The sequence below is a fragment of the Cyrtonyx montezumae genome, unplaced genomic scaffold (assembly GCF_038088225.1).
Source record: "Cyrtonyx montezumae isolate F1298 unplaced genomic scaffold, pur_monq_1.0 scaffold_8, whole genome shotgun sequence".
NCBI lineage: Eukaryota > Metazoa > Chordata > Aves > Galliformes > Odontophoridae > Cyrtonyx > Cyrtonyx montezumae.
Genome location: NW_027072089.1, coordinates 89,843,190 through 89,856,895, shown reverse-complemented (window position 1 = coordinate 89,856,895; position 13,706 = coordinate 89,843,190). Strand labels below are relative to the sequence as shown.

Sequence of the window (13,706 nt, the reverse complement as noted above, 5' to 3'; positions counted from 1 at the left end):
TGCAGTCCCTTTAAGAGCAGTTTAAAAAGAGAAAGCATTTTTTTCCCTTTTTTTTTTTTTCTTTACTAAAACTAGCTGGCAGTACCCAAAAAAGTTTACAAATATCCCAGGACAACTGGCAGTATGCCCAGACTTCAAGGTCGGGTTTTGCCATACAGCACCTGCAGTACAGATAAGCTTCCTAATGAAGTTCTCTCTGAGAGCAAAGAGAGATTCGTTCTAAAAGTATGTCTCTGCCCGGCTAAGGCAGCTGGTATTGCCCCATGTTGGGCGCCAAAAATGTCAACAGTGTATGGGCAGGTTTGGCCCGGGGGGAAAGGGAGATGGGTCTAGGAACAAAACAGCGGCAACGATCTGAGGAGGAAAGCTAATTTACTAAATAGATATCGGAAAGCAAAATAACACAATGTAATACAATATAATTGGAATTAAATCTAATAAATCAAATAAAATGAGCAAGAGAGAGAGTGTCCGATAAACCGAAGGCCTTACGCTAACACTGAAGGCGAGACAGCAGCGAGCACCCACTGCTGAGTCGATCCCAAAGGAAAGAGCGTGTCCCGTGACCGCAGACAGTTTTTATCTTTCCCTCTGAGCGTAAACACGTAAGAACGCAAAGCATCGCAAAGTCCTCTGGGGAATGTAGTTCTTCTTCTCTTCTGAGACAGGTATACCTGGAACTATCGATGATCCACGGAGCTGGAGGATTAACTCTTTAACTCTAAATGCACTACAGGATGTTATGATGTGGAATACCAGTACCAAAAATCATAAAACCATGACAGAACAATACAAACACAAAGAATGAATAGGTTATAAGCTTTCAGATGAAACCATATGAATATTCCTAACCAGGAAGTAAAAATTAATTGAGACAATACTTCAAAGACAATATATAGTGAATTTATTCAGGAAACACACAATGCAATGACTCTAGAACTAGTAGAATAAATGATCTAATGTTTCTGCATTTCTCTTCAATATTTTCAGCATTTCTGCGCATTATTCTGCACTTATTGATACTAGGTTAAAATATATCATGATTGATGACATCCTAGATAAAACATTCATACCTCTGATTTTGGTATCACCTCATTTCAGCGCTGCAAGTTCTCTGAGAGAAGATATAACTCAGCAGAAGACCCATCATGAAAAAGAATTGCAACAGTAAGAATCTGTGGTAGAATTGGATCCTTAGCCTCACACACACAATCTCCAGCAGCTCCCAAAGACTAATACATCTCTGTGATGATCTGTGCCTTTAATGTAGCTACAGCAGTCAACAATTAGAAAGGTTTTCCAAATGACTTGCTTGATGCATAGATTCTTGTTTACATGTAGCAGATCAAACAAAATACTCAACTCTGCAGTTGCGTGATTTACTTTTCTGTATCTCCCAAAGTGTAACTTTATAGGAAACAGTCTAAAATACATGAATCTGACAAGATCTGCATTATTTCCTCAAGACTATATATACAACTTCATGATACTAATAAACTAATCAGTATCTTTCATATTTTCACTTGAAAGTAATCATGAGGAAGTTACTTTCTTTCCATATATTATTTGATTCTAAAAAAATTATACATCATGAGTACTTTTGAAAATATGATAATAATAATTCTGATCAAGTCTTAAAGATGGCAGATTTTTGTTACAGGAGATTGATGTAGTTATTTGTTAAATACTACAGTGTCAAATTATTTTCAACGAGTTAGTTTATAGTAGTAATTTTGGTAATGTGGAAATGCATGCCATATACATGCCACACCTCATAGCCTTTGTAGCTTTAGTGAGTTCAGCAGAAACCCAGTTCATGTTCTCTAATTCAACTCAGTATAGAGACTTTCTTCTTCAAAGTCTGCCACTTTTTACTCCAGCAGTAAAGTATCATCACCTCCTAGACCACTCTACAATTGTCCAATTAACTATGAAACACGCACTGCATCCTTTTAAACTTATATTTGAAGTATCACAAGCCAACTGCCCCAAATTCACCATAACTGGGAGAACAATTATTGTAATGATTAATGAACTAGCTTCAAACATGTTTTAAAAAGCCCAAATTGTTTGAAAATAAGAATATTATTTTGTTTGAAAATGGAAGTTTCAATTATGATTTTTCTACACTGAAGAACAAAATCAAATCTGGGCCATCATAATTTATTTTGAATTATAATCATGGTATTCTCTTGAAATTTGTTAGCTTCTGTCAGTGAGATTACTGAAGTAATCACAAGCTATGAAGTTTTTCCTTTCTCTCTGGCTTTGACCAGAAGTATTTTAGGAAGAAAATTTACTCACAGAAAGATCCATAAAAATGTGTGTCTTCTGGTAAAATGTTTTCATTTTGATAAAGTGGAATTACCCAACAAAAGGAAGAACAGGAAACGTTCCCTTTCAGTACAACGGGATCTGGTCTCAACTAACATATATTACAGATACTTTTGAGCAGGTCATACAAGACTGTCAAAGTGCTCTGGGAGTGTTCTGTTGAATTCTATAGTCGCAGGATTTCTTAAGGTGCATACACACACATTAAGCTAGTCAGGAAGGCATGAACTGTGGGCTTCTGAGAAACATGGTATATGGAAAATAAGACAAAGATTTCCTCCCCATACTTCAGCCAAAAATTAGTATAATCTGAAAATAGGTAGAAAAGCAAGAAATTATTTATAAAGTTATCCTGCCAGAAACTAAGATTGTTACTTATCCGCCTTTTGTTATTTAATACTTGTGTTTTTTTCCATTTGCTTTGCTTTTCCTCACAAGTTAAGCTACAAAAAGCTCAATATTTGTACATAGAAAATGCTTTGTCTCTAAAATCCATGGTTATAGCTTCTGTCACACAATCATCCACTGGAGTTTTTAACAAATAGCATAATTACATTTGATTTTTAAAGATCAACAACTACAAACTCACTTATTACCAGGAAAACTACTAGTGACTTGTGTCTTAAGCCTTGTATATGCAGTTGTGTTGATCAGACCTGATGTAAGTAGCTGGAAGAAGGGTATGTGTTGAAATATAATAAAGGTGAATTTGAAGGGACATCATACAAGTAATAACATTGAGTATTCTTTATATCTAAAAATCTGGGATTATTTTAAAATCACGGAATCAAAGAATGGCTTAGGTTGAAAGGAACCTCTAGAAGTAATCAGGTCCAAACCACCTGCTCCGTAGGAGCATTGCAAAAGAGCTAACACTTCTGCATATGGTTTACTGATCCCAAAGAAAGTATGCAGAGGCAAGTTAACATTCATCAGTTTAATAGAAAGGTACTCAAGTTACTGGGGGCAGCTAGCTGGTCAGTCGCTGCCAAGTTCTCATTATCAGTGGCAGCCAGCTGGTATAGGGCCCATCCTAGGATTATCCCCAGCAGATACCAGTGGTGGTAGGCTGGCAAGGTGTCAGCTAACCCTTACTTAGTACCTTGGCCATATACATAACAATGGGAGACAATAAAGCATTATGTATCAGCGTAGTCAAGATTGTTCACAGAAAGCTAGGATACCTAGTTACAGCTACAGTACTTTTCCGAACAGTAGGTTGATTTGGATGTTATTTAGACAGTACAGAAAATTTCCAAAGAGGGAACGTATCTAGCAACCTGTTTCATTGCTCAGTCCCTGCCTTTGCAATAAACATAGAATTCTGGAATTTTTTTTAATTTTTTTTCCTCAACAGAAGACACATATTAAAAGAAAGGATGGCAGAAACAAGGAGTGTAGAGAATAGAAGTGAAATGTCAAAACACAAGGGAATGCAAATGGCAAAGGAAGAAAAGAGATACAGCCTGTCAAAAATTAAAATCTCTGCAGTCATCTTTGACTAGTTGCAGGACTGATAACATGATAGAAGAATTCTCACTGTGATTGGAACTTAAAGGAGAACTATTACATATGATTTTTTTATGGACTATTACATATACATTTTATAAAAGCACAATATTATACAATGTATTAGGTAATCCAGTGCAATGTAACAACTTATTTCCCTTTCACACTGGCTTCTCACTGCAGATTACACAGACAGACAATGCATGCATAACTTCTTTTGCAGGGAGCCATCCTTAGCAGGTATTATAGGTGAGGTTAATGTTTCCAGCTGAAAGGTACTGCTTTCTTTCCACTCATACTAGATTAGTTGCTAACATAAATAACAGGTTCATTAAAACTAGAGTAGCAACAAAAACAAAAAAGAAAAAAATCTCAATCTGCCTGAAACACACCTAGCATAATCAACAAAACTGGCTAAAAATAGGGGATTTAGTTTAAAATGCTCACCAGTTATTGTCCTTAAATTTAATCATCTTGACACGAGACAAGAAAATTCCTCTGCCATCCTACTTCACAGCTAAATACAATGGTCTTTGTTTTGTTCTCTAAAACTGATAGCAATAGGTTGAACTAATACACTGCTATGCAAAGTCTGTTTAGAGGTTCTTATTCATCACTGCTGTAGGATAACATTTCTGCAACATCACTCAGTCCAGCAACATTTGCGCATCTCTGTGTAATCATGAACTTGCATAGCTCTACTCTTTGAATTTAGAGGGAAATGGAGACAACGTCAACTGTTGAATCAAGTAGATATTTTAAAAATTCTGCACTCTTCCTGCATACAAAACACACTTGAGTAACTTCTACATCATACAGGTATACTGGTAGAATGCCATTCACAGCATTACTATTATGCTTAATTTGCCAGTAGATATGTTGCTGGAATAAATACAGCATAAAAGAATACCCTGGAAGTGTATTTCTTTTAAAATCTTACCAATATATGTACATTGTTTGTAAATGATAATATTGCAAGTTAATTACTTCTGCTTTTAAGGTAGTACTTAAGTAGTTCCAAAAATTATGCCTCCTATTTATTTCCATGGAAACTGTTAACGGATAAAAAGAGTACAATAATACTATTTGATAGCTCAAGATCTCAGATACAAAACTATTTTCTCAACATAGTCACCACCATTAGCTATGCATACTTTTTTTAGTGGTGAAAAAAATGCCAGCATGCTGGACTTGTAAAAATTGGTGCCAGCAGGGGCGACCCACTAACGCAGTTGCCACTGCTGAAACGCACTATTCACCACCTCACTGTGTTAACATCCACTTTGGTGTTCATAAATGTTCAACAAGAGTTGATCAATGCCAATGGGTACAATTACTTCCACATGAAGGAATTCAATTACACATATTTGCTTCATATGGACTTCAGATGCCAATTTGTAATCTGCCTCTGATGTGATGTGCAAGCATAATAAAAGTGGAGGCATTACTTTCAGAGCAGCCCTTGAGCAACTGAATTTTTCAGTATATACTTTCTAGAGAAAAGTAGTAAAATAAATAAAAAATAAACTGCTTAAAATGTTAACTGAAACTATCTTTTACCTCAGCTTGAAAAAATTCCTCAAGAACTAATCTTCACTATGCACAGATCATGTGAAGGTTGTACAAGATAATACTATTTGCTTTAAGTGATTTTTTACAAAATATTTCTAGAATATTTTTAAATAATATTTTTACAAAATATTTCTACATTGGAGATCTTCTTACACAAAAATTACTCAGAACACAAAGATAAAATACTAAGCAGAAATCTTCCTTTTGCAATCTTGTGAGAGAGTCGGGAAGTATCAGCTGTTGTGTGATTTGTTATCTTTATTACCAATAGTACTCCAGGTCAGGCTTGTTGTTGCAGATACAGAATGAAACCATGGGAAACTAGCTGAGGGATTTCACACAAACTCCAAGAAAACAATCTATGAATAAGTACATAGATGTAAATGTATTCATCTACATGCACATTTCTCACATAATTACGCATATGGACAGTTATTTAACATGTATTCAAGTACCTATGGATGATCCATAATTATTGAGTCCTCTCTCTGCAGGCTCTGCTATGCTAACATAATAACAAATGGATCAAGAATCCTGATACGCACAGTAATTTGACATCCAAACATCTTGAAAAAAATTCATGATCCATCGTATGATAGGATAAATGTCACAAAAAACAGTTTGACCCTTGAGCTTATTGCTAAAAAAATAAAAGAAAAAAACTGTTCGCATTCTAACTGTGTTGTAGACAGTGCTCTGAAAAGATTTTATGGCAAACAAAATGATGACAGTTTAGATAAAAGGTATTCAAAGATTAATGCCCAATAATAATTCTAGAATTTGTAATACACTGGCAACTGATGAGCAGATTAACACTAGCTTGTCTGCAGTAAGACAGTATTTCCATCATTTTTCTAGTTTGCTAATAGTGCTTTACCTCCAACAGCAATAACAGAACTCTGATATAACTTAGTTACTGAGCACCACTACTGTCATGAGCTGTACATTACCTAAGGGCAATCAAGAACTGATTTTGGCTGCAGCTGCTTTAAGTGAAATGTCAGCATTTTTTTAACTATGGAAAAAGGTTTTTTTTTTTTTTTTTTGTTAAGTATAAGGCTAATTACTATCCCAGTTGTTACTCTGTGGAACTAGATTTGGGAAGAAATATATTTATGAGATGGGAAACTACAGCACTTGTAGTTCCCATTTATCAGCTGCAGCTGAAATGATATGTTTAATTGTAGTATGGTGGCATCTGGAATATGCTGAAATAATAAAAGCAGTGTGACAGCTTTAATGAATAAGTAACAGCTTATTCATTGTTATCCTAATATCAACATGTCACTAACATTAATGCCAGTTCTTACTGCTATCCACAGGTCTCAGCAATAGTTACAGATCTACATACTTCCAACTCTAGTTCTGTTTCTACAGCAGCAGTGCACCAGAGCCCTTTGTAGAATCTTTGATAAAATGTGGGCTCAGACACTAAAGGACATTTGAGTATCTAACTGATACCTGGAAAGATAAAAACAGTGCAGTTTGTTAAACATGGAATTATTCTTCAGGTCTTTGTCTACAACATATCCTAAAGGAAAAGAAAATATTTTACTGCCTGTCATGCTTCCTAAACATGTTTCTTATTCTAGCTTCAGGTTGTTTCCCAGGCTAAGAAAATCCCACATTATTTCCTTTATTTTAAGTAATGAAGAAGCAAGGTAAGAAAAACCACAAAGTTTCACTGTTTGAAGAGGGCCCAATACACAACTTTGTAGTAATAATGAGCAAACCTTCACTCCTTGACTTCCCTAGCCAGATTATATTACATAATAGTGAGAGACACCCTTGTAACAATTGCATTCCATGCAAATTTGTTCAAATTTACCAGTTAATTGATTTATAGAGTGCTTTACAATAACCCACTTGGACTTGCAAAAAGTACATAGCTTTTCTCTCAATGTTTGAAATAAAGTAATTTCTTTTAACTTCTGAACATTTTAAAGGAGACCGTATCCTGTTCATTTGTCATCTCTTGACCAAACTGGTTGTTATGTGAAACAAGTAATCTTTTTCCTCAACAGGTAATGTAAGTGGATAAGTAGAGGACAGCATGCGGCAGTTGGAATGTTTCAGAGCATGCAGCAGAGGGTAGAGATGTTGCCACAATGCGTAGAAAGGTGCAGTTTGCTGGGACCATGCTGCTTTGCTGTCTTTTTTCTTCAGTGATGATTATCCTGTATATCATATTCTGGGATCATACAGTATACACTGTCCAGGACACCAGGCAAATGTTATGAGCAAGAAAGAAGACTCTGGGGAAAGATGACAATCTTCTAAAGTATTTCACGTCACAACAAATGAAGGAACAGGAAAAGAAGGCAAAGAGCATTTGTAATATAGTACTTCTCAACAAATAGCTGCAAGCAAATCCAAACAGAAAATCAAACCTTTCTTGCTGGTGTAATTTCCTCGAGCACTGCTGGCAGAAGTGCTCTCAGCTGAACAGAAGTGAAAGCTCAGCAAACCAGATCCAAAGGTGGTTTGAAGCTGAAGAGCAGAAAAAAAAATGCACTCCCTTTGCGAGTACTATAGTACTGGGTCTGACGAAGCGGCTGGCCCTTTTCGCTATGCCTCAAAGGCATCCAGACGAATCTCCTTATCCAGCAACGAGCTGAGCACGGATCCTGGGCTCCGCCTCGGACGTGCCTGCGGAAGCGCTCCAGCCTTGGCCCCTAGCACCAAGAGCACAAGGTCACTTCTTTCCAACCCCCCTGTGCTCAGAGCCGAGCCGGGACGGCTGGCACAGCCTACAGCCTTCAGTCGCCGCCTCGGCGGAGCGGAACTCTCTGCTGATCCTGAAAGGTGCTCAGCTAGGGGCAGCACCGCTGGCTCTACAGAGTAAGAAAAGCTCCGCCTCCGACCGATCGGGAACAGCTTGATAAAGGCAGGTGCGGGAAAGCAGCAGGAACCCAGCTCGCAGCATCTGCCTATGTCCGGAGTCCCTGACCCTTTCTTGACCACAGATTTCAGAGAAGCACCTGGGCCGGCCCGTGCAGCCGTGCCGACGGTGAAAGGACCCACTCTGCCGCCTGCAGAACGTACCGCTGTCCCCAGTTCCACAGTCTCTGCAAGGAGACAAGGACCTTGCCCGCAAGGACCTCCGAAGAGGAGGGATTTCTCCGGAAAGGGGAAACAGGATTTTATGTGTGGCTCGGAGATGAGAAAGGTCTCTAGAATGGGGTTCCTCCTGGGACTGATGGATCTCCCAGCAGCACTAGGACAGAGAAGCTCGGGAAGCCTTACAAATAACAGCCATCCTCAAAGCTTTGCGATCGTCTCTTTTCAGTGGAATCATGTAAAGGACCCTTATGTCATTACACTCTGGATACTTGTGGCCAGCTTGGCCAAAATTGGTGAGTCCCAAGTTATATACTAATATGTCCTCTCCCTTCCCCTTCCTCTTTTCCCTTCTCACATCCAACATAAATGAAGAAAGCTTATCAGAAGTCCACTGACCCGTTTTCAGGGCTTTTACTGTACTCTGTCCTGATTTCATAATACTGCCTTACGTAGCACTTAGTGTGATTTTCACCTGCCCAAGAGAGTTAAGTAGTTCATTTTCAACACCTAGGACTCTGGCTTTTTTATTTGACTCCTTACATATGATTGCATTCCTTGAAGCCTTTCCTTACAGTTGTTCTCAGGAAAAGCTTTTTACAGATAAGAAACAAATTAACCATTACTGCTTGCAGAGTGCCCATTCCAACTGACAGTATGCTGTCCATTCAAAGCTACCATCATCACAAACACAATATAACCAATTTATAAGCTTAGCAATCTCTTCTTTGCAAAGCACTGTTGAATTAGTGGAAGAAAAAAATTTACTGAGAAAGGTAGCATTTTCAGATCATCTGCTGCAGCTAAATATATATATATAAACTTTAGAGCACAAAATTTTCTTCAAGAAAAAAAACAGTGAAAAAGAATGACTTAGTCTAACTTAAAAGCAGTATGTGTAAATAAATATGAATGCTCCAGTGCTTGTTTTCTGAACCTCATCACACCTCCAAAAGCAGTCTCATTTTAATACTGCTTACTGAACTAGAAAAGTATCTGCTTATTTGGAATGTATTTTATTTCCATGATGCTATTATTTACTATTAGAATCACAGAGTATCTGGTATTGAAAGAAATCCCAAATATTATCAAGTCCAAATCCTGGCTCCCCACAGGACTATCTAAAATATAAACCATACATCTGAGACCATTGTACAAACACTTCTTGAACTTCAGCAGGCTTGGTGTCATAACCACTTATCTGGGTAGCCTGTTGCAGTGCCCAGTCAGTTTCTTGTGAAGAACCTCCTTCTAATATTCAGTCTGGACTTCACCTGAATCAGTCTAATGCTGTTCCAATTGAACTACAAGTATTTCAGATAGCAGCTATGTTATCTAGATTACATAAAAATGCAGTTTTTATTTAGTTGATTGTATTGATAGGTTATATAGAGTAGAAAACTGGAGAAACCAGATCTGGTGAAAAAAGCAGTGAGAATGTTGAACCCCTATAAATTTGTATTAACTAAACTAAACTAACTAAACTATGTATTACATAGACTGCTTGCCTAAACCTTCTTTTTGATGTTCTTTTCTAAGTATTAACCTGCTGTGTTAATACTTACTGTATAAGATTGCTGCTTTCTGTATGTACCAATAGTATATACTATATATTAGTGCTTATTATACTATATATTAGTGCTTAAGAGTCATATCAGTGCTGTGAAAGAACCTCAGTGCAGCTAGCAGAACTTAGATTGTACTATACATAAAATGCCAAGGCTTGGAATAAGGCTGTCCTGAATTAAGATGAGGCATTTTACTGTGAACCATGTAGTATACCTACAAATACTTGATTATTGGCATTTGGGAGCTGGATGCCACCAGTTCTGTTCTAAAATTTTCCACTTATTTCATAGCTGCATAGAGCATGCCACTAGTGAGAAGATTGTCTATCACCACTTCCATCATTTTTCCTTTCCCCAAGCTCTCAAACTGCAGACTCCTCTTACATTTAAAATTGCAGTCCTGTACTGTCCTGTACATTGTCTCTGAAGAAGCAATGAACAGCTGCTGTACTTCTCTGTGGGCTTATGAATGCTCCTGTTTTCCCCACTATCCACAAATAAGATATAGATGATTGAAAATGTATATTCACTACCCAACTGTTGATTGATGCAAAAAGCATGAAGATGTTCGCATAAATCAACAGGAAAGAAATGAGAAATCTTTCAGTCTTTTACCTGGCTGTGTGTATCAGGGATTTTGGAAAGTAGGCCAGAAATCCATCAGGAGGTTTTGAAGGGCAAAAACACTGTGCAGGACCAAGATCTATAAATTAAAAAGAAGACTGAAAAGAATGGGAGAAGAAATAAAGGACATATGACCCTGTGTATTAATTGAAGGAGGGCAAACTGTACAGTTAAAATGATGATTTCACTCTGGACTTTTTAGAGGAGGAAGCAGGCTGATAATCAGGATCACCTCTCTATGGTGATAAAGAATGGGAGGGATATTTTACTGGTTGAGTGTTGACTGGCAATTGGGTCAGCAAAAGGTCTACTGGAAACTACAAGCTAGGGGTGAAAAATATGAGAATGCTTTGCCTTCTTCTCCATTACAGTAAGCTTAAATGTGTTATTTGATAGTTTGTTCTTTTTCCCGACAAAAAAATACATTCTGATGTCATAAGGTTTGGGGAAGGGAATATTTAATAAATGATACTTGTAGCTCTTCTAGGACTTCCTGTTATGTACATTCAGAATTTAATTAAGTGCTGACAAAGTATTATGCATTAGAAGCTATACTATGTGAAATCTCCTAAGAATCTTAAATACACAAGGGAGTCTCTAGTGTTCTGAACTATATGCAGAAGATGATGCTTATCATTTATTATGACTTTTGTTTAATTTTAATTTATTTCATGTGAAGAACAATTACATATCTTGAGAAATCTAAGTATTGACAAAACTGTGGGATCAGAGTCTTCAGAAAGTCAGCTTTCATAAACTATAATTAGTCTGCATCTAATATAAAAATATCTGATGCATCTCAGTCTACTGTATCACATGTCATAATTGATTTTATATGACCCTCTTTGTTTGAAGTCTCCCAACTTTTTATTCTAAGGTTCACAGTGTTCCATCTAGAATGATTATCTTTATTTCCTCTTTTGATAGGCTCTCTTATCACTACACATGAGTATCCTTACAGGATAAGGCTAATAAACTACTCACATGTGTAAAGCTAAGCCTTAAAAACATCTTATCTGCATGAGGAAGGTACATCAGGTACATCTGAGAACCCTCCTGGTAGACTTCTTCCACTAGGTGTCCACTTTCTGGTACCTCAGTTGCCCAAACCAAACAAGTAATACCAACGGAAAAAAAAAAAAACAACACATACATGCCATTTATTTATAGTTACAGACTAGGTCACTTACTAAGTTCACTCATCATACACTCTTCTCCTTCTTTGTAGGCCTTTGAAGGATCACAACTTGAAAACAATCGTTTAATAAATATAAATATAGAAGATACAAGCAGTGGGAGCAAAGTCCATTGTAGAAAAAGTCAAAAGTAGGTGGGAGAAAAAAAGCAATTCTGGAAGTAGGCAGAAAACAGAATAATAAGCTCAGGAGATATATTCACAAATTCATACTGTGAAGGTTGTAAAGGCAAAAAGACTGGCATGAGACAAGAGGCATGACAAAAAGAAGGAAAATGAATGCTCACCCATCTCCAAGGATCTAGGCTCATAGGGAAATAACACCACAAAGAAGAAACAAGAGACCCTTCCTTAGTGGCAGTCAGCCCTTAAATGAGGTCTAAGAATTGCCTTCACCTGTGCTCCCAGGGCTGATCAGCTCTTTCTTTCAGGTGCTCATTTAGTGGTTCAGGGTGTGACTCAGCAGTTCCTAAACACACACAATCACAGAATTGTAGGGGCTGGAAGGAACCTCCAGAGATCATCAAGTACAACTCTTCTGATGTAGGAGGTTCCCTACATCAGGTTGCACAGAAATAATATAATATAATTAAACTCTTAATATTTCCAGAGAAGAAGACTTCACAACTTGTCTAGGCAGTTTGTTCCAGTGCTTTGTCACTCTAATAGTAACAAGTTCTTACTTGTGTTAATATGGAACTTCTTGTGTTCCAATTTCTGCCCATTGCCCCTAGTTCTATTGCTGCATATCACTGAAAAGAACCTGTCCCTACTGACTTGACTTCTGTGCTTTAGATATTTATAAACACTGATGAGGTCCCTTTCAGCCTTCTCCAGTTTGAAGAGACCCAGGTCTCTCAGCTTTTCCTCATACATGAGATGCTCCAGACCCCTCATCATCTTTGTGACCATCTGATGGACTCTCTTTAGAAGATCTGTCTTTCTTGAAATTGTAGAGTCCAGAACTGGACACAGTATTTAAATTTCATCTACGAATACTGTATACAAGCTTTTTCTGAGAATATATCTTAGGACATAGCTATTCTAAAAATAAAATAAAATAAAAGAGTAGTATGTTTTTTACCTGAGGATATCCATCCACTGCATGCTGCTGTACATGTAGTGCACTAGTTCAAAATCCCAAGATGCAGAGAGAGATTTTATATTTTTATTAACAGATGAGTAACTTGTAAGATTTCTATTTGTTTTTTTACATCTTTTTGGCTACTATAACATTTTTCCAAACAACAGTTTATTGCTTTGCACAAAATAAACTACAAAGCACTTTTTTTGTCACTTCTTTCTTTTTTTTTTTTTTGTAGTGGCAGTGTAACCAGTGACAATGAGACTCACTACTGAAGTCTGAATAACAGCATTTACTGCCTTAGTTCTGCCGCCTAGACTACTGACCTTATTATTTACGTGTCTAATCATTACAGGCCTGCACAAATAAAATTTCACCACAGTAATTAGTAAGGCCAGCTGAAACTATTACTGTTAAAATGCCATGTCAATTTTTCTTCATCACTCTGTCCCATGTCTGGACAAATAGCAGTACCCATTGGAGAGATAAAAGTGGCCTTACAATGACAACTACCAACTTCTTCAGTACTCTTGGGTGAATCTCATCAGCTTGCATGACCTTGGGTATGTTCAGTTTCCTTAAGTACTCCTTGGCGTGATCCTCTTCCACCAACAGTATATCTTGGTTCCACATTATCTTCCAGGTCTTTGGAACCTGGCATTTTTGAAGGCCGGTCTTGCTAGTAAAAACCGAGCCAAAGAAGGCATTCAGCATGACAGCTTTTCCCCTGTCCCGTGTAACCACAACACCTATCTTCTTG

General features: G+C 37.3%; 1 protein-coding gene across 1 annotated transcript in view; it reads left to right on the top strand.

Moving 5' to 3' along the window:
- Positions 1–8,575: 8,575 nt before the first annotated feature.
- SLC9A3 (solute carrier family 9 member A3) overlaps positions 8,576–13,706 on the top strand; it is a 52,832-nt gene continuing 47,701 nt past the window's right edge. The window contains exon 1 of the mRNA XM_065753019.1: positions 8,576–8,771. Coding sequence (XP_065609091.1) covers positions 8,576–8,771 — 196 coding nt within the window. The remainder of the gene's footprint in view (positions 8,772–13,706) is intronic.